The sequence below is a fragment of the Trachemys scripta genome, chromosome 8 (genome assembly GCF_013100865.1).
Source record: "Trachemys scripta elegans isolate TJP31775 chromosome 8, CAS_Tse_1.0, whole genome shotgun sequence".
Taxonomy (NCBI): domain Eukaryota; kingdom Metazoa; phylum Chordata; order Testudines; family Emydidae; genus Trachemys; species Trachemys scripta.
Window position 1 is genome coordinate 67,300,636 of NC_048305.1, and position 22,289 is coordinate 67,322,924.

Sequence of the window (22,289 nt, forward strand, 5' to 3'; positions counted from 1 at the left end):
GTTCAAACTGCGCAATGTGCAGGCTTGTAGAAGTTACAGGAAAGTGGCTACATCAGATAAACCTGATCATAACGAGCTCCCCTCTCTCAAACGGGGCTGGAGGAGCCTTTTGCATGGCAGGGGCTTCCAGCTACAGCAGAAGCAGGCAGCACCGACCCCTCCGCAGAGCGTGCACCACTTGCCCAGGGACAATGCGCGCGCACCTGTCCCGAGCCCATCCTCTAGTCTGCGCAGAGGGGGAGGGGGAAGCTCGCACGCAGCCTCTCCAGGCGCCACCGCCCGGCAGCTGCTGCCGCTCGCAAAGGGCAGGGGCGGACGGAAGAGCCGGAGCGGAGCACTGCGGCAGCGGGGAGCCCCGAGGGCTTCCCTGCCTCTCTGGGTTTGGGGACCGGGCGCTTGTAGCCCGCGCATCCTCCCCGCCTGGGGCCCGGCATGGAGCCCTGGAAGCAGTGCGCCCAGTGGCTGATCCACTGCAAGGTGCTGCCGCCCAACCATCGAGTGACCTGGCCCACGGCTCAGGTGTTCGACCTGGCGCAGACCCTCCGCGATGGGGTCCTGCTCTGCCAGTTGCTCAACAACCTGCGCAGCCAATCCATCAACCTGAAGGAAATCAACCTCAGGCCTCAGATGTCCCAGGTAAGGGCGCCGCTCCGCAAGGGCTCCCGCTGCCCCCAGCTCGCATCCCCCATTAATCAGCGGCTTAATTTCTTTGTGCAAATGCGGAGATGCTCTAAATAGCCTGCTCGTGTTTTGCTTTCACTTACCCGGTAGCATTTAACTCTAAAGTGTTGGAGGAGAGGATGCACGCGAGGTGAAAGATGCTGTAGGGAGTTAAGTCGTATTGTATGGAGGGGCACATGCCCACCCTCCATGCCCCCTACCGTAGTCACAGCACGTTTTATGAGAAGTATTCAAGCTACTCTGTGTTTACAATAGTTATTGTGAAGTAAGCAGGTATTGAAATGCCTTCTATTTTTTTTTAAAAAGCAACAAGCAACCCTCCTAAAACCATACAAAACACAACCCCTCCCCAACATATTTCAGTTTTGTTTTGTTGTCAAATTCTGTCCTGATGACTAGGTCAGCAATTTTAAAATGAACTGTGTCATGTAGAATGAGGAATCTAGGAAGTTGAATTACCATTCTGTATAATTATAATAGCTAGGGGGAAAAAACTCCCAAGAAGACTAACTTGACATAAATCTGCTGCAGCCCTCTGAAGGTTTCTGGGCATGTGATCTAATCACATGCTGGTGTTTTTAGTGTTTCCCCAACCATTCCTCAAAAGACAAGCAAAAAATATAACAAAACCTGTGTGTGAGATTGTTAGGTGTCTGATCTTCATGGAGATCAAAGTTAAAGCTCAGGGTCCCTCTCAGTCAGTCCTGTGTGCCTACGTCTTGGATTACATATTGTATTGGGGACCTCAGAACAGAGAGGCTCCTTCTGGACCTCAGAAGCTGTGATATCCATGCACAAAGCTGTGATAACCTAAGCACATGATTTCAGTTTCGACTGTAAATTTCATGCTTTTTGTCAGATAAAATTGGACCTAATGTTACTTCTTTCACCCCTCTCCCCACTGGTGTTTTTGAATTTCCTTTTCATTTATTTTTGAGAGGCCCCCATCCTATAAGGCACATGATGCAGATGGGGAGCTCCTTTGAAGTCATGGGGGTTTTGCACAGGTGTCTTTTCTCGTGGAACAATTTACAAAGATCAGAGGTCCAGTCATTGAACCTGCAAAAAAGCACATGCTTAATTTTAAGCATGTGAGTAGTCACATTGAGTTAAATATGCAGAAGGTTAATTAGATGGATAAGCTTTTGCAACATCAAGGCCTTGTTTTGTATCCTCCTTTTTGAGTTGTATGAATTATAGTGTTAATCCTGATTTATGGAGCGGTAATAACCATGGTTAAGCTACCTTCCCAATATAAGCCTGATTTTTAGTACACTTTGCTTTTCCTTCTAATCTTCCTGAATCTTTACATCCTGCACCTCAACCCTGGTAGATTTTATCTGAGAAATTGTTTTTTTAATTTTTAAAAAATTAAAAACTGAGCAGTTATAAAGTTATGGTGTTTGGAACTGCAAACATCTGACCTTCAGATCTGAAAAATTTCCTAATGATTTTTTTTGTCTCTTGTCTCAAAAGGACTTAGAATTTCTGAAATTGGGCCTGAACCTGCAAATGAGTCTGCTTGGGTGGACTCTGTGTTTCTGTGGAGACTCATGCAGAACTGGGGTTGCACTTTGTTGGCTTTGCTGAAGACCAGTTCCGATTAGTCTTATGGGGGCGATAAAGAGCACGGTTCAAACTAATAATATGAAAAATGTAATCAATATAAACAATTTATAATTAACTGACTTTTTGTTTCTGGTTTTGCTGGATTGACCTGGATAAACGGGTACATAGGGGGGCATGGATTGAAGTGGGAGCATGGGGGAGAATTGTGGTGAGATAGGAGTCTGGGAAGAGATATGGAGAGCATGAAGAGTAAACAGAGGATGATGGTAGGTCTGAGGACTGAGAGGTACCTGGTAAGGTAGCGTGATGCCATGTTTCCTGTTTTTGAATGGAAGGGGTAGTGGTGAGGATGCGAGTGCATGGAGTGGTAGGCAGGATGGTGGCATTCATAAAGCAGAGAGTAGGGCTCCTCAAGTGCATGGAAGTTGCAAAGGACAGGGAAAGCACAGGGCATGTGTGCAGGAGGAGGCATGAGAGGGTTACAGGAACGGCGTGGGGTGTAATTGTAACTTGTTGTTTTGACCCTGGCATATATTTTTGCAAATTTTAGGGTGGCAAGTTAAGGTTGGTTGATTAAGAGTGATGAGGATTATATGTCTGTGGAGAATTGGTTGGGTCTCTTCACTATTCATTTCCAGCCATTCTTGTGTTTTGTTTTTTAAAGAGAGGCCGAATTTTTGAATATATATGTTAGGCCATACCTGAATCATGAGATGATTGTCAAATAATTACAGCTGAGTTGCGGACAAGACATGGAAAATTGTGGAAAAGTAATAGTGGACCTTTATTAATTGTGTTAATTTGGAAACCCAGAGAAGACCTATTTGTTTAAGAAAAATTTGCTGGAACAATATAAACACTCAAGTATTATATTATGCCTGCTAATTTTTTTGATAACCAGACATTTTGCTGCAACTGTATTAGTCATTAATATCCGGGACTCTGGCCGTCAGCTGTACGGGGCTGACGGCGGGAGCCCTGCCATGTGTGGGGTTGACAGCAGGACCCTGGGCTTCCACTGTCAGCCCCAGGAGGCTGAAGGCCAGGGCTCCTGCTGTCAGCCCTGCACTGTCAACACTGCGTGGCTGACAAAAAGAATGTCAGTCTTTAATATGGCTATGTAAAATATTAACATTATATTAAAATATTATGAGAAGAGATTCTGAGTACAAGTGGTCTGCATCTAATCTCACTTGATACGCACCAGTAACTTCACTGATGTATACGGAAGTTAAGTAGATGTCTGCTGAAGCGAGAATAGACTTTAACATTTTCTAACATTTTGCAACACTTTCAGAATACCAGAAGGACCTAATAAGTTGTAACATTTTACTTTTTTTATTGAAGCTTATTTTAGACTAGTGGGAATGCAATATTGCCACCGAGGTTTAGGAACCTCTCTCATTTCGTGTGTTATTAAACATAGATGCCTGTACAATTAATGTAAATTGGACTATGCTCGCTTGACATATTTAGTCCACAACCACTGGTTGGGGTCAGTTATTTTCTTTCTTTTTATTACACCATTCTTATCTTGGCAAATGCATTTACTGCAAAATATTCTGTAAAAGCCAATAATGCATTATAAAAAAAAGTATATCAAGAATAAATTGCAACCAGTCAAAATAAAAACTACACCAGCAGCGTACTGGATGCAAATGTTACAACAGACATTCTAAAATACTTAAATCTTCAAAATCTGAATAGTAGGGGGACACTGTACAGAAGAGGTGGTATTCTGTACCTTTTGTTAAATGACGTAGAGATGGTAGAGGACATGAATTTTAAGTGGAACAAATTCAGATGAAATTCTCTGATAGCACACACTTATTAACAGTATACGCTAAGTAGGATTTGCTAGATTGGAACAGAGCACTAGTTCATCTACTCTGGCATTCAGCTTCTGGCAGTGACAGTCTTGGAGGGAAGAATTCTTCTTCCTCCAAATCCTGGTTCTCCAACTCATGATATATTTAGCCATTTATGTGTATGGATGATTCCTTGCTGATCCTTCTAGGCAATCAGTTTTGTGTCCTAATGCATAAGGCCTGGTTGCTATTACTTCCATAGCTTGCAAAACTATAAATAATTTACAGATAAACTGTTGGATATAGCTTCATATAATACTCAAATTTCATTATGGATAAAAATATGTAAATATATTCTACTGGGTTAATGAACTAGAAAGGTTTCTTCATAATAACCCACAATATTTTCTGGGTGGAATCAGCAATGGCTCAGAATTAATACTACTTGTCTAGACCAATGCTAGTTGATTTTACTTCTGAACAATTAAAACTGTAGTAGTTTGATGCTTATTTTTAGCAGACAAAAGCAAAATACCCTCCTGCATTCTTTTTCAGAGAGAACTTTCTGGAGAAAGATACAATGTGTAAAGTATGTATGTGTTTAAAAAAGCAAGATCATTTGGGGATTATTCAGATTCATACCCATTTGGTGAATATTCTCTGTAAATATGAGCCTTCAAATATGATTTAAAATGTTACTTTGATTATTTATACTATATTCTTGAAATGAAACCTTGATATCTGTATATTATATATTTGTATAATGTCAGAGATGTGGTAAATGCTTCATAGACAGGTAAGAAGGCTGGGTTTATGGCCCCAAAAACTTACAGTCCAAGGTCCTGATCTGGCAAGCTGCTTTGTGCAGATGGACACTTGCAACTGCTTCAGGCCCACTGACTTGAACTTGACTCTTGCGGGTACAGGGGTTTGTCTATGTGGATCAAAACCTATAAGGGCCTAATCTTGATCCTAGTAAAGATCTTGCTAATTTATGCTAGGTGCTAAGTGCCTCTGCAAAGTGAAGAGAAGCCTCTTCTTCCATTGATTTCCATGAAAGAAGTCAATCAGACCTTTGCAAGAGGCACTTTCCATGTTAGAGAATCATCTCCTGAAAGTTTCAGAAATTATTAAAACCTTGGATATGTTTAAAAATGTATTTAGGTCAGCAATGCATAAATAGAAAATGAAGTGCCTAATCCTGTGAGTTGCTGAGCATTCTAAAAAGATACTGAGCATCAACTCCCATTGTAGCTTAAGTGAGCTGAAGGTGCTTGGAACCTCTTGGGGAGATACTCAAAATCTTTCATGACTGGGCTGTGTATTTGCAGTGTTCAGAAATAATTACACTTGTCGGTAGTCTAATAAATTATCTGCATTATGTAATATCTGTCGTAGGATCTCACAGTGCTTTGTAAACACTAGTTAATTCTCCTATTCCTGTGATGTAGCAAGTGGTATGTTATCCCCACGGGCACTGAGAGGGAAAGTGACAGTGGTAGACTGGGAATTAGAACTTGGGAGGTCCTGGCTCCCAGATGCATACGCAGTCCACTAGTGCATATTGCTTTGTAAGCCAAGATGCCTGTGTTAATATTTTGCCTGTATTGTTTGACCCTCATGTGGCTCTTTATGGATATGCATCAAGTATCAGAGGGGTAGCCGTGTTAGTCTGAATCTGTAAAAAGCAACAGAGGGTCCTGTGGCACCTTTAAGACTAACAGAAGTATTGGGAGCATAAGCTTTCGTGAGTAAGAACCTCACTTCTTCAGATGCAAGTGAAGAAGTGAGGTTCTTACCCACGAAAGCTTATGCTCCCAACACTTCTGTTAGTCTTAAAGGTGCCACAGGACCCTCTGTTGCTTTTTATGGATATGCATGTGTCTTTTGTGGAGTAAAACTGGTATTTTCCTGTTCAGTTTTGTCAACTCTCATGGATTTGGTCCCTGCTACAAGCAGAGTGATAATGACATGAAGAATTCTGGTCATCAAACAATTTTTGGGAAACAAAACCATAGAGCAAGACACTGACCTCATAAAATGCCCTGTAGTCTAGTGAAAGGTGCATTAAACTGCAAACCCAAATAGCATGAGTTCTATTCCCAGCTTTTCCTCTGACTGCTGTTGACATTTCTATGTCCTTCACATCATTTATTGTGAACCAAGGTTTCATGCCTTGGGGGGTAGCTATCATTCACCAGTTTCAGAGAGAAGGTAAGTGATAGCTTGCATTGCAGGCAGAGCTGGGAATAGACCCCAGGCCTCTAATATTACAGAGTCAAGTCTCCTCCACTTTGCCACATAATGCTTTCAGAAGGAGCACGGCAAATTAGATCTTTCTGTAACCCACATTAATACAGTGTGGCTCTATGCCACCCTTTAGCAGCTAGACGACATATAGAGATTTATGACTTTGTTCCCATGGTAAGAGAACTTGTTCTTTAGATGACATGGTAGAGACTCTGGTTTTTACATCCAAAGCTCCTGGGTTCAGTCCCCACAGATGACTCAAGTAGGGCTGTTGTTACGTTTGGCTATGATGTCTGTAACCACTAGACCATAATCTGCTGTCAGTGCTAGAAATAGAAACCAAGCATCCTGCTGCCCAAGCATTCCGCTGTTGTGTCACAAACTCGTGTGTGACCCACTGGCAAGGTGTGTGTGGTCTCCCCCTGTATGGGCTGGGCTACATAGAAGATAGCAGCATGTTGTTCTCTCCTACCCAAGTTACTCCTATAACTAAAGTGGAAGTGGTTTGTGCTGTGGATCTGAAGGTTATGGATTCAAACCCCACTGATGACACATGTCGAGGTAAAAAAACACACATGTGTACAAGTCAGTGTAAGGACCCCTGGAGTCATTGATTTGATGGTTTTATATCACAAAGCATTGTATTTAGAAGCAAATTTGGTTATTGTGCAAATGTTTGTTTTACTGTTGCATTTTTATTATTTGTATTTGGTTACAGGGAGTTGTCCCTTTTAAGAATAGTGTTTGGCTGACTGACAGCAATGTGCGGGAGATTTTGTGTGTGTCATGAGAGTGGAAGACCCACTGTGTTCAAGCTCTAAGAAGGCCAGCACTTGATTTAATAAACTTCTCTTTCCAGAAAGTCAGCCTCATTTTTGAAGGACTAACGTTAGTGCTTATGAGGGACTGGAAGTCTTAGGGCATTGCTAATGGGCTATAGAGCCTTTTGCCTGTAGGGCACCAGTGTGAATTGTGCCCAGCTCAGCAGGGATTAAAAGTTGTTCCCATCAATGGATATTTAATAGCCCCTATGGCCTGGTCCACACTAAGCCCCCAGTTCGAACTAAGATACGCAACTTCAGCTACGTGAATAACGTAGCTGAAGTCGAAGTATCTTAGTTCGAACTTAAAGGTACTTACCGCGGGTCCACACGCGGCAGGCAGGCTCCCCCGTCGACTCCGCCTACTCCTCTCGCAGAGCAGGATTACCGGCGTCGACGGCGAGCACTTCTGGGATCGATTTATCGCGTCTAGACAAGACCCGATAAATCGATCCCAGAAGATCGATTGCTGGCCGCCGAACCAGCGGGTAAGTATAGACATACCCTATGTGAGAGGAGTCTGAAAGGTCTCAGTTCCAGCTCCTATGTCACAAATTCACCACTACGCTTTGCACTAGAATAGAAGCTCTTTGGGACAGAGACTGTCCCTGCTGTGTGTTTGCACAAAGACTGACAATGGGACCCTATGTTTGAGGGTCCTGTAGCAGGGGCCAAAATCACATTACTTTAAGTTTGCAAGAATTGGCAACAACAGTTGTCATGCGCATGCTGGGAGAGGGAGTTCAGAAGACAACAAAAACCACATTTAGTCTTTAAAAAGACTTTTTTTTGCCCATATGTATTTTTGGATTTGACTCATGTGTTTTGAACTTTGATGTTGGTAATAGTGCATACTTTGTGTCGTGTTGCACAGAACAAACAAAGCTGTGCCGTTACAAGCGTGATCCTCACTGTAAAGTAGTGCTGAGCCTTCCTAACAGCCAGAAAGGGGGATAAGAGAGGAACTGTGTTAGTTTAATTACAGAGACCATTGTATGATGCCTTAACATTGTGTTGCAAAAGTTTTCGTGAGATGTCGCATCAATGCACGATGACCTTGAGTCATGAGGATTGCACAACACAAGGTAATGTCGGCGTGTTGCATTGTAACTTTGTGGTAATTCCATTTCATGACAAACTGCTTCCCCAGGGCTGGACTACACTAGTGTAAAGCATAAAAATAGAAATGACCCATAACTCAAAGTTCTAATCATAATGTTTAATCTTAATTGTAACAGATCTTGGATAAATTGTCATCAGAAATATGGGCTTTAAAACAAATTAGCTGTGCTGACCTGCATTAGACTATCTTTTTGCAACTTCTATATCTGTGGCACTTTGTAAATTTCATTTTGAAATAGTTTTTGCAAGGAGTTCTGTTAACTTGTGAGAAATTGCTAAACAGGAAAGCGGCAAGTGATGTGCTGCTGGCATCGGAGTTCACTAAAGGGGATGTTTATATAAATTATTTATTTAAAATAACCATTTCCTGTAATCATTCTTAAAACAATAAAATAAATTACGGTTTACTTTGTCTAAATTTTATAAATTTTTACCCCTTATTTTCAAGGGAGTAGTTTTTTCATATGATCACCTAAAAATATGGAAGTACATTGTTGTTGTCATTCTGACTCTGAGTTATCTTTAGGTGTAGAAATTAAGATTTAATGAGAAACTTCTTCATGCTTGCGTGGCAATATGTCTGCCAAACTCCCTGTGCAAAGTGATGTGACTATATCCCTTAAATCTTAGGAGGGGACCAAAGGATCTGAATTTTGAAAAAATATAAAATAATTTATAGTAGTCCGTGGCAATGTCCCAGGAGCCAAGATTGTCTGAGCATTTTTATTATAATCTCTTTTAAAATTTGATTTCTCAAGGATTTTGAGCTGTGACAGAGAGTCTTTCAAGATTGGAACTTGGCATACTAGTTATCAGCTCAGGAGAACAATTTTTTTTGTTAACATGAGAAACCCTATTTGATGAACTAATTGGGGATTTAGGAATTTATAAAATCAAAAAGTTCATAAAATTTAACATATCAGAATTACAATATTTATAGTGCATAAATTAATTTATTAATCATCCAATGACAGTGTACATAACTAACAGAAACTAATGTATACTGTGATGTTTCTTTGTTTGATAGAATTGCTTCTTTTCGCTGCTGCCAAATGGATCAGTCTTTTCAAACCTGAACAGCTACTTGAATATTGGGTGAAGGATTGAAGTTACATTCAGTGGCAGAAAAATGACTTTGGCAGCAGAAAAATGTTTCAGATAACTGGTTGTTCATAAGATTGATGTTCATAAAATCAGAGTTCTATTGTGTTTTGCACTTGGGTTATTGAGTTATGAGAATTCTAAAAGGGTTATGTTTAGGTGTTAAAGATGCTTTTTCTTTAACTATAAAAACATTTTGTTTAGCTAAAATTGGAAAATGATTTAATCTTTGATATGAGGTGAGGGGAATAACGAGAGAGAAACAACAATATGAATTAATCAATTTGTAATGTCTGTTGTTGAGCATAAGCAACAATATTTGAGTGATAAAGTGTTTGTAATTCAGATAGCAAGCAGTCCCATTAAACATGCCCAATTAAACAAGTGAATATTTTGATTGGTTTTAGCCCCTGATTCTGCAAACATTTATGCACTTGTTTAACTTTATTTACATGCTTAGTCTCATTGAGGTCAAATTAAATATGTGCATAAGTATTTGCAGAATTGGGGCCTTCATGAAGTAAATAATGTAAATGAAAAAAAATAGAGATTTCCTTGTAAAGAAAATGTAGCTGTAACCTGATCAAATTTTTTTTTTCCAAAAAAAAAAAAAAAAAAAAGAGAGAGAGAGAGAGAGAAAAAAACCACAGGAAGAGTAATAACCTGGCTCTTGGTATGTAACTTTCTGACAAAGTTACCAATTGCACTTATTATTCTAAGAAAGTGAAGGAAATAAAAATGGTCATCAGATCAGTTTCCAAATATCCTTTACTTGATTCCCTTGAAGAGAAACAGGAATATGCACTCGTAACATTTTTTAGGATTATATTTACATGTTAACTACTTAATTAGTGCTTAATGTAGCAGGGTCATGTTGCAAAGCTCATCTCAGGTACTGCCCCGTGCACCATGTTTAAAGTGCTGCATGTTCTATAGAATATCAGCACTAAATATGCTGCCACTGGTCTCTCACAGAAGCTATAATGGGTATCAGCAGCAAAGAGTTAAATTAAACATCCAAAAAGGCTTGAGGAAACATTCAGTTGGGGTGGCCTATGTTGTTTTCTGCTAGGTATGCAGGAGAAAATGAATTATCACCTGCTCTTTTGCTGACAGAGGGTGGGAGTGCTGTGGTGACAGCAGGCAGAGCAAATCCTTGTGAAAAGAGATGGTGGGGGACAGAGAAGAGAGGTAGCAGAAGTAGGAGGCAAGCAGTCAGAAGAAAAGAATGTGAACTAGAGAGGGAATAGGCAGGAAAAGAAGGGAGACAAATCAGAAGGGGCATCAGAGAGCAAGTGAGAGATTGGAAAGAACAAAGGAAAATCATTTAAGATTCATGCTAAGAAAAATCCATAGAGCCAGATCTTGGATGTCCTGTGTTACTCTTTATGCAGTGATGGTGGCACGTCAAGAAAACTTATGCTCAAATAAATTTGTTAGTCTCCAAGTTGCCACAGGTACTCCTGTTCTTTTTGAGGATACAGACTAACAGGGCTGTGACTCTGAAACCCATTATAACCTGCTGACTGTATTCTAGGAAGTTAATTACCAGGGCAGTAGTATTTGACACCAGGAAAATCTACAGCTATATTGTCTGTGGATTTAAACATCAGAAGGATAAAGGATCTCAGTTTTCTGGCTCCAACCTTTTCCTTTTACTGGAGGTCAGATTAAAAAACTGGCAAAGAGGAAATTATGGAAGTAAAGAAGCAAATGGGAAGGTAAAGACAGTAAGGTGACTGGTAGATGAGAAGGAAATATGTGAGTATTGGAAGGGGAAAGAAGGAGAAAAAGAGGGGTGTTTATGGAATATGGAACATTGTCAGATGATGTCAGCATCAGCTTGGTGGTAGGGTGAAAGTGAGTGGCAATGCTGGGAGATGATTAGGGGACCTGGTAATTATAAATTAAATTCCTGGCAACTGACAGAGCTTCATAGGCTTGACTGGCAAGGAAATGAAGAGGGGAGGAATTAGCTAGGGAGTGACAGATAATACATTGGTGAGAGAGAGAAGAAGATTAGGTACATAATTTGAGAGAAAAAGGATAAAATGAAGATGGAGGAGAAAACTGTGAGGGGGCAGAAAAAGAAAAAAGGAGTTAGAAAGATGATGATGTTACCTGCCAGTATTATTTTTGTGTTGAAGTTATGTGGACCACCAAGGAATTCAGGGCAGCCAGGTATCTTATACTGTGGAAAAGGCCACCTAGAACGCTTTCTAATCTGCTCTGCTGTGATGTGCCAGGAAATGGGGAGGCAGCTTGAGATGGGGGGTGCGCTGCAGCCCTTCAAAAGAGCAGGGAAGTTTTTCTCTTGTCCCATGTTTAGATGACTCTGAATACTGAGAGAGTTATTTTATTAGACCACCAGCACTTGTCTCTTATTGGTTCACTGTGGGGATAAAAATAGCAACCGGTCAATTCCTTTTGAAGTTCTACCTTTACAGTAGTGTTAAAAGTTCATTATTGATTCTGTAAGGAATTACCTTAAATAGGGTTACCATATTTCAACACTGAAAAAAGAGGACACTCCATGGGGGCCCTGGCCCTGCCCCAACTCTGTCCCTTCCCCACCCCCTTCCCCGCCCCAACCCCACCGCTTCCCCGCCCCCATTCCAACCCCTTCTCCAAAGTCCCTGCCCCAACTCTGCCCCCTCCTCTGAGCACCCCGCATTCCCCCTCCTCCCTCCCGCTCTGATCTTGGTTGGTGGTTGCTAAGTGCTTCCCTGCTCCCCACTCACCCTGCAGCCTCTGTGACCTCTGCACCCCCCTTTGCCCTGCAGCCTCTGCACCCCCCCTTGCCCTGCAGCCTCTGTGACCCCTGCTCCCCGCCTGCCCTGCCCCTGCGCCCCCCTGCCCCTGCAACCTCTGTGCCCCTGCCTGCCCTGCTCCTCCTCACCCTGCAGTCTCTGCGCCCCCTGCCTGCCCTGCTACCCCAGCAGCCTCTGCCTGGCGGGGGCTTTGGATGGTCAGCGGCGCCCGGGGCAGCGCGGATCCCTGCAGCCCCAGCACACGCTGCACTCCCCGCCCCGCTCTGCAGCCTCCTTCCTGCCGTCGCCGAGCACGTTCCCCGCTGGAAACAGCTCCCATGGCACCGGGTTCCGAGTCGCGCGGGACGACAGGGCCGCAGGAAGGGTCCCCCAGTGGCCGGGGGTCCCCTGGGCCCGGCCTCCCCGTGGTCTTGCGGGCTCGGCTGGGGCGCGTGGTCTGCCCGGCCTGCGGGGGCAGCAGCGGCCCCTCTGCCACCTTCTGCGGCTGCGCCCCACTCCTCCCCCCGCCCGAGCTTGCTACAATGTAGCTGGGGCGGCGGGGCTGTTCTGCGGACCCGGCGGGTTGTGCTGGGGCCGGGCGGACCCTGGCTTATGCCTCCCTATTTCCCCGGACATGTCTGGCTTTTTGAAAATTCCCCCGGACGGGGATTTGAGGACCAAAAAGCTGTGTCCGGGGAAATCCGGATGTATGGTAACCCTACCATAAATGTACACAACTTACTTGTGTCTGTTCTATGGAATCTAATTACTGTGCTTGTTTCTGTAGCATTCCTATTCACATTCATTTTGATACATTACCAGACTTGGTGACATAAAGAAAACATGACTGTATATCTGCATACTTTGGTTTTTCTTTTGGTGGCAAATTAGCTCTATTTTCTATGCATCCTGGTTGTACTAGGTATCATCTGCAGTTGACTGTTTTGCCCCCTTTTTGCTTCAGTTTGATAGGACAAGTGCCAAAACTTAGAGTTGTGAAATACTATTTTGTTTTCCTCCTACGATTTCTTAGAAAGATGTATAATAGTTTCTAAACTGATAACTTAATAGCAAGGGTATGTCTTTTTATTTTAAGGAAAAAGACATTCTCTCCTATGTAACTGAACACTGTTGAGCCTGACTCAACTTGTAGTTCGGTGGGAATATATAATTTAGAAAAACATTCAGTCAAATACCACATTTATTAAGAACGATAATAACAATCTTGGTAGCCTTGCATAGTCAAAAGAATAGTCGCAGAATAATTGTTTGTTTGCATATTCAAAAGTTGGAGTCTTAGACCCCAATCCTGCAAAGGGGTCCATCTATGAGGAGTCCTATTGAAATACCCTGCGTGAACGTAAGGGTTGGTGCTAGCAAACAATTTGGAACAATCAACAGGATATTAATACAAAGATTCTAAATTCTTAAGCCATAGATTTTTCTGCACCTGTGAATTTCAATTGTTCTGCATTATGACTTAAACTTGGTTTCTTCCTCTTGTGATTTTATCTGTAAACATTACTTTTATTTGATCATAGCTTTTCTATTTCTCTCTGAACCTAAATACTAATCCTGATTTCACATCTGGATATTTCCATGTCTGTGTTCTTGTCATCACACTGGTGTTTTTGCTACTACAGCTTATTAATGACAATGGAATTCACGAATGATCCTTATTTAAATATAACTTGCTGCTACCTATTGCTCCACATCAGCACCACTGAGAATAGCATTCCAGTATTGTCTTACTCTTATTATAATGTACTAATAACAGCTTCCTCACACCCTGTGCTATAGGAGAAAAAACTTGCATCCCTTTCTGATTCTTTGCCTTCTGTCCCGTGATAATGATCGTGATTTTTATTTATAAAATATATCCTAATACTTTAAGTAGTATTTGGGGCCAGATTATTAGCTGATGTAAATTTGGGTTGCTCTGTTGAAGTTAGAGGAACCATAATGATTTATATAAGCTGAAGTTCTGGATCATGACATCTCTTGACTAGCCTTTCTCTGAATTTCTTTTAAGTACGTGGTGTATTTCTGTAGAGTTTTTGAAAGTGGCAGACCGATCAAATTGTCTAGAGCTTAGGCAGATGTTTTGAAAGCTGCTTCATGCTACTCTCTAACATACCTTAGCTCTGACTTGTGGTAAGCATGCTTTGCAAGTCTTGAGTTGTTGAGCAGCAGCAGTTTTGCTAAATCATGCCAAGTTGTGTAAGGGTTTAGAGAATAAATTTTCACTTAATCTTCTTTTCTCTTGATACTTGAAACAGGTTTGAACTTTGGTCTTCAAAGATGTGAAGTTAATGCAGTAACCTACACTTCAATCTTGTACCCTGTCTGATTCAGTAATGACACATCTTTAAGTAAAAAGCTAAAATTCTTACCGAGCTTCCCTCTCTTAATAGTTAAAATGTTAACACTCTTTTGGACTACAACTTGGTTTTGTGGGGCCCTGAGTAAAATAACGGCTGATGAGCTTTGGGTTGGTTTCTATCATCCACAGAGCACATCTGGCAGCTGGGCTGTGTCAGGTCAAGATTGCATGCCATTAAGAAGATACTAGGGCATTTTAGCAAGTGGGGGAAGCAGGGCAGGGCACATGTGCTTAATGGGGGGGGGGGAGAAATTGGTAAACAAGGATTTTATCAACTAAAAGTGGGTGTTAGGCTTGTTGCAGTTAAGAGAGGTTTGGCCTCCTGAAGTTCATCTCTCAGGAAGGCGTTGGTGTATTCAGGTTGTGGGCGGGCCATTAGGAAAGCAAGATTCTAACAAGTGGTGAGCCATGCCTAGGGCTTGACTTCATTGCTGCTTCTAGAGAGCTGTTTTGTTTGGAATTCCTACCACACCCCTTCCAAGTTCCTGTTCCCTTGCAAAAGGTGAAAAATCTTCTGTCCTATCCATAGAACAGGTAGTTCATGAGTAGCTTGAGCTTATCCACATGCTGTTCCACCAATGTGCCTCGGTCTGCCCTTGAGGGGTTACCTCTAGTAATTATGAGATAGCTCAAGGACTGTGTTTGTTCAGTCTTTGAGCCAGCATGGCTGATGCGATAAATCTGGTGGTTTTCTCTGATGTGGGCTCCCGTCCACTAAGAGTTCGCACCGATGCCACTGACTTGCTTCACAGAAGACCAAACTGAACAGACGGTGATCTTTGTTAACAAGGTTGATCTTTTAATCCCTCACTTCTGGCTTGTTCTCAGACAAAACATAAAAGCAATGTCGCTGAGGAGACTGTTGGTTGGAGGGATTGTGCCTTATAGAATTTTAGTAACTAATTGGTGCTGTTCAGTTACAGGCTTTATGAAGCATTAAGCAGATGAATTCAGTAATCCTGTTGGAGTATCCTATATTTGAGGCAGGGTCCTACAGCTTTCCCTTTTTACAGAAGACCCTGGAAAATTGATTAGCTGTGATGAAAGCCTTTGCTGCCTGGAACAGTGTGATTTGCATCAAAATGCAGTCTTGGTGATGAGAGAGGATCACATATGTAAAGACAGATGAGTGGTGTTGGGAACAGAATGCCTGCTGTTAATACTATGTGTGCAGCTCTTAAGCAGCAAACTGGAACACAATTCAAGTTTGTCATCTGTTCTAAGCTAAAATTGTCCAGATTCATGGATCCCTTCGGAGTCTAGTTCATTTATGTGGTACACATCCTGCGCTCTAAGAATTTACATGGTCTGTTGTCCTTGGAGGGGTTCTCGGTTGCAATAACCAAATGTTGTTTTATAGTTTTTGTAGGAATTTTAGGTATAACATTTGCCCAGCTAACACAAGAAGAATAGGAAAGTGTCTGTGAAATTAAAACACAGTACCACATTATTTGTTTACCTCCTGACATAGGCAGCGGTGGTTTTGGCACACATTGCCAAGAATAAGTCTAATGGGTGATTCTGCTTCCATCAGTAACACAGTGACAGCTGTGAATGCATGAGACTCATGATTAACACTGCCCTGCTGTAGGCCAAGTCTGGCCTTATGGCTGAGTTGTGAGTTTTTCACTGATCCTATACTTCATGTAGTCCTACAGAGATCTAGGGTCAGCACGTAAATTAAAATAAATAAATAAATAAATAACTAAAGAGGATGGCTCTGTCTTGATCCTAGAATGCTCTATTGGCATGTGTGTGCCACGGGACAGATGGGACTGCAGTTTTATGGAGTATTTTTCCAAATCTAAGAGGGAATTTTGAAAATGCATTGCACTGTGTAGTGTTCTGCTTGTTGGACTATTATATTTTATGATGTGTGTTTATATTTTAAATCTTCCTTTTATGTTTGGAGAAGTGCAATAACCCTGATGTTCGCAACCCCGTTCTGGTCCCTTGGAGAACTATTATAACATTTGGAGTTGGTTGAAAATTTTTCAATTGAACAGTTTTTGGTGGGAAAATGCTGTTTTGTTGAAATAGAAATGTTTCCTGGGAATTAGAGCTGTCAATTAATCGCAGTTAACTTACGCGATTAACTAAAAAAAATTAATCACAATTAATCAGTTTTAATCACACTGTTAAACAATAGAATACCAGTTGAAATTTACTAAATATTTTGGATGTTTTTCTACATTTTCATATATATTGTATTCTGTGTTGTAATTGAAATAAAAGTGTATATTATTTTTGATTACAAATATTTTCACTATAAAAAGGATAAACAAAAAAAGTGTTTTTCAGTTCACCTCATACAAGTACTGTAATGCAATCTCTTTATTGTGAAAGTGCAATTTACAAATGTATTTTTTTTGTTACATAACTGCACTCAAAAACAAAACAATGTAAAACTTCAGAGCCTACAAGTCCACTCAGTCCTACTTCTTGTTCAGCCAATCGCTAAGACAAACAAGTTTGTTTCAATTTCCAGGAGATAATGCGGTCCTCTTCTTATTTACAATGTCACCAGAAAGTGAGAACAGCCATTTGCATGGCACTTTTGTAGCTGGAATTGCAAGATATTTACATGCCAGATATGCTAAACATTCGTATGCTCCTTTATGCTTTGGCCACCGTTCCAGAGGACATGCTTCCATGCTGATGATGCTCGTTAAAAAAAAAAAAAGCGTTAATTAAATTTGTGACTGAACTCCTAGGGGGAGAATTGTACGTCCCCTGCTCTGTTTTACATGCATTCTGCCATATATTTCATGTTATAGCGGTTTCAGATGATGACCCAGCATGTTCGTTTTAAGAATACTTTACTGCAGATTTGACAAAACGCAAAGAAGGTACCAATGTGAGATTTTTAAAGATAGCTACAGCACTCGACCCAAGATTTAAGAATCTGAGGTGCCTTCCAAAATCTGAGAGGGATGAGGTGTGGAGCATGCTTTCAGAAGTCTTAAAAGAGCAACATTCCAATGCCAAAACTACGGAACCCCAATCACCAAAAAAGAAAAAAAGCTTCTGCTGGTGGCATCTGACTCAGATAATGAAAATGAACATGCATTGGTCTGCTCTGCTTTGTATTGTTATGGAGCAGAACCCGTCATCAGCATGGACACATGTCCCCTGGAATGGTGGTTGAAACATGAAGGGACATATGAATCTTTAGTGCATCTGGCACATAAATATCTTGTGACGCTGGTAACCACAGTGCCATGAGAGCGCCTGTTCTCGCTTTCAGGTGACATTGTAAACAAGAAGCGTATAGCATTAACTTCTGCAAATGTAAGCAAACTTGTTTGTCTGAGCGACTGGCTGAACAAGAAGTAGGACTGATTTGACTTGTAGGCTCTAAAATTTTACATTGTTTTATTTTTGAATAAAATTTTTTTTTGTACATAATTCTACATTTGTAAGTTCAACTTTCATGATAAAGAGATTGCACTGCAGTACTTGTATTACATGAATTGAAAGATACTATTTCTAGGTTTTTTACAGTGCAAATACTTGTAATAAAAATAAATATAAAGTGAGCACTGTACACTTTGTATTCTGTGTTGTAATTGAAATCAGTATATTTGAAAATGTACAAAAGATCCAAAATATTTAAATAAATGGTATTCTATTATTGTTTAACAGTGCGATTAATCACATGAGTAATTGCGATGAATTTTTTTAATCTCTTGATAGCCCTACTGGGAATGCTTCTATTTCAATGACATCTTTGACAGAAAATTTTGAATCGATTTGAAAGTGAAATGCAGAATTTCGTTTTGGCTTTCTTGTTAAATTTTGGCTTCCATTGTATTAATGTTTTGAGTTTATCAAAATGCAGAATTTCAATAAGGTAGTTTTGATGTTTCTGAACTGAAATTGTTTTGAATTTCTGTCCTATGCAAAGTTTTAAAACTTAGACATTTTGCCCTAATTCAGGATGAAAACAAATTTCAAAATGTTATTTTCCTGCAGGATGAAATTCCATTTTCTGACCACTCTAGTAACATAGAAGCATGGCTGCTTCTTAATCTTTCCTCTTCCTTTAAAATCTTTAAAATGGTTTACATTTTTCTACCTGGGTCAGGTATTTTGATCTTATCAGCTGTGTCTAGAATCCCAAGCCCAGATGGGCTTTTCTGTGGTCTGTGACTAATTGGAGGTGCTGCTCTGACAAGGTCTGTTTTTTTTGGTTGGTGTTTTCTTATCGTTATCTCTCCATTCTCAGTTTTGACTCATCTCTGTGTTAGTTGCATGTCCTCTTACCTGTCTCCTCCTTGTACTTTATTTTTACCTTCTCTAAACCCCTCTCTACCAGGTATTTTCTTTCCCCCTTGCTTTGATACCCCTATTTCCCCTTTTCTACATTCCCTTTTTTCCCTGATGCAATTCCTTTGTTTTCAGCTATTTCCCCTTCCCCGTTGTCTCCCTCTTTACAGTTCCTGTTGGCCTCAGTAGGGAACATGTCTCTGCAAATCCTCTAAAAGCTGTTTTCCTGTATTTGTGAGAATGTTAGACAGGAAGAACCTAGTAGGTGATCTGTATATAGAAACACTGAACAATGAGATTTAAAGGGACAATGCAGAGCATGAACAGAACTTGTATGGCAGCTTCTCTTCCTTTTTAGTGAGGTTCCTTTACACACCCCATCAACCATGAGTGGTGCTGATAGATGTGACAGTCCTGTGGTCCTGTTGTGGAAGGTGAGATCAGATTTGGTATCAGGAAGTAGTCACATTTCAGTGGTGAATTAAGTGATCCTTGTGTAAATAGTTTTGTGAAGCACTTTGGGATCCTAAAGAATGAAAAGAACTATCTAAAGCTATGATTATTATAATTAGTAGGATATGATGTAGAAGCATCGCTGCTATGTGTTTGGCTCCTGTCCTCTCAGAGAATGGCTCTAAATAGGAACCTTAAAAAAATCCCACTGTGTTGTGGACCCAAACAATAATACCAGTGGGAAGAGGATGAAAGAGGTAGAGACAACAGTAAATAATAGGAAGTTCTTAGTTTGTGGGGAATTGTATTTGGTTTTCTGCTGGCTGTTGATCCACTTATCTTAGTTAGACTGGTAGCAGAAAGATACTTAGAAATAAAACTTTGCCCTGAAGTTTGGCTTCTCTCTCCCTCATTTGAAAATGTATTTGGGATAAGGAAAGGAAGAACAAAGTAGAATTTCCCTTCCTTCCCACATCGGAAAATGAAGTTAGCCCTGCATGTGATAAGATAACATACACAATTTTCAGAACCACAACAAAATAACTCAGTGCCAGATAACAGCCTTTGCAGAAAGACTGATTCCCCATGGAACTGGCGCAGTGGCAGTATTTTCTAATGACAAACGTAAATCAAAGAGAGGAAAAAATCAGGTGTCCACATGCGTCTGACGAAGTGGGTATTCACCCACGAAAGCTTATGCCCCAATACTTCTGTTAGTCTATAAGGTGCCACAGGACTCTTTATTACTTTTTAAAGGTGGTGTGGTCTCTCAGCCTTAAAAATTCCACCCTTGACTTCTTCTACCTCTTTCACTACCACTTTCACCTCTAAACTCATTTAAAAGTTACCTTGAGTTCCAATCCTCCAAATCTATTCTGGATCCCCTCTAATCTGGCCTTCCCTCTTTCCCCTCCCCTCAAGCTGCTGTCATCAAGATCTCTTCTGACTCCACTGTGGCTGGATCTCAGGGCCTCTCTTCTAATTCCATTGTTTTTGGCTGCTGACAAAAATAAGGCTAACACTTTGTGATGTGTTAAAACCAGAGTGTGAGGGTTGTCTTTCAGCTTTAATCCTGAAAGTATTTATTTACAGAAGTTTTAGTCAGATCCTTAATATTAGCGGTGTTCATTTTAAATTAATTAATTTAATGGGCAATGGAATGGATCACTTGATGATTATCTGTTCATTCCCTTTGGGACAACTGGTACAGGCCACTGTTGGAAGACAGGATACTGGGCTAGATGACCTTTGGTCTAACCCAGTACGGCCGTTCTTATGTAATTATTATTTATATATATTTTTTTACCCCTAAGTAAATGCAGGTCAGGAATGGCCATGCTATTTTTACTCAGTTTTTATAGATTAATGTTGTGATACATATGCCCTGAGACTGCTGCACTCTTTTGCCAACATATCCTGTAGCCTTAGGCTAGCTTACTATTGCTTTCCTATTCTGTAGATATTCTATTTACAAATGTGTTAGGTTTTGGATATGCCATTGTGAAAATGTTTCTTCTCACTGAGGCGTGCAATTGCACCTTACTTCACACTTAAAATGTTCTTTGAAAATACCGATTTGAGTGCAAGTCCCAAACAAACAAAACAGGCCTGGAAATGTTGGGGAAGGATTAATACACATGCAATAGCCAAATACTTGTTTTTCAAACATTAAAAAAAAAATTTGGTTTATGTCTGACCATATGGTATTAACAGTAAGACACCACAGTCGTTATGTGCATTAGAATAACTTAAGGCCTTGTTTGGAGAGAGGGAGAGAGCCTCCAAGAATGAAAAGGAGTAGAGAGAATGGTTGGTACCTTCATCTTTCTCAGGCTGACTTTAGGAATGGCCATGGCCAATCATCCATCAAACTTCAAGTATTCAAATTATCACTGGTTGATTAAAGGAAGAGACATCTGTTCCTTATGATACAAAGACATGCACTTTCCTGGCTATTAGGAGATCAGTGGACTTCCTATGCAGGCTCAGTAATATTTCCTAGCCTCATCAAGAAATGGTTATTATATTTAGCAATCAGGCTGGGCAGAATCTCAAACTCGTTGTTCAGGGGTAGAATGAAAGATTTATATTAGTGCTGCCTGCACTGCTGTCAAAGAATCAGAAATGTCCTCCAATTAATTGGCTTATGCAGAGGGATAAGCCAATTAATTGGCTTATGCAGAGGGAATTTCTTCTTGAATTGGGTTCTAGGGCTTCATTAGAAGTACGTAGGATATCTAGAAGGGACTTTTCTGATGCCAAACCAGGATTCATTACAGTAGCAGAACTACTTGAGACAAAAGTATTAAGTTATTTGACTCATTACACATTAACTCAGTACTAGTGTTGTAAACTCATCAGGAGTGAGCACATGTTACCGCAACATAAATATGATTTGAATGTGCTCTAGAGAGTTATAAGCTTTAAAAATCTGGCAGAAGGTTAAAAGTATTTCCAGCTGATCACACTTAGTGACTAATGGAAGGAAGTAAAGTCATCCATCATTACAGATGCCATCCAGTGCTTATCCAAACTGATAAGTGTTATCCCATGACATCCAAGTACTGTTTTTTTTTTTAAAGTAAGTTATGTGTAGTTATATTGATGAGCTCTGGTTGCTGCAGTGAGAGGGTGGTGGTGGGGAAGCAGTGGGTAGTGATAGGGAGTACAAAAGGCGGAGATTGCCCATTCTGCTGTGCACCCTATTCCCCTGTCCCTGTGAAACTCCTTCCACAGGTACTCTGTGGTGATTGGCTTCTGCAAATCCTGATTTGCATAATTTATTGCTGGAAGTGTATGAATTTAATATACACAGATTCCCCCCAACCTGAAGGAGTTGTTTCCTTCTCCAAGGGGAGGTTTTAGGGCACTGGCACGTGGGGAGGCATTGGCAGCATGCGTGGCTGCTGGAAAAGCTTGCCAAGGAAACATATAAAGGTGTAGGGGTTCCCATGAAAAGATCAGCATAGATATTGGGAGATCAATAGGTCACATTCACAGGATCCATCAGTTTAGTGTGTGTGTGTGTGTGTGTGTGTGTGTGTGTGTGTGTGTGTGAGAGAGAGAGAGAGACACACACCCT

General features: G+C 40.9%; 1 protein-coding gene across 1 annotated transcript in view; it reads left to right on the forward strand.

Annotated features, from left to right (window-relative positions):
* Positions 1 to 278: 278 nt before the first annotated feature.
* The window catches only part of VAV3 (vav guanine nucleotide exchange factor 3), a 247,202-nt gene continuing 225,191 nt past the window's right edge, over positions 279 to 22,289 (forward strand). Inside the window, exon 1 of the mRNA XM_034778743.1 lies at positions 279 to 636. Within this exon, the coding sequence (XP_034634634.1) occupies positions 433 to 636 (204 nt within the window). The 5' untranslated portion in view covers positions 279 to 432. The remainder of the gene's footprint in view (positions 637 to 22,289) is intronic.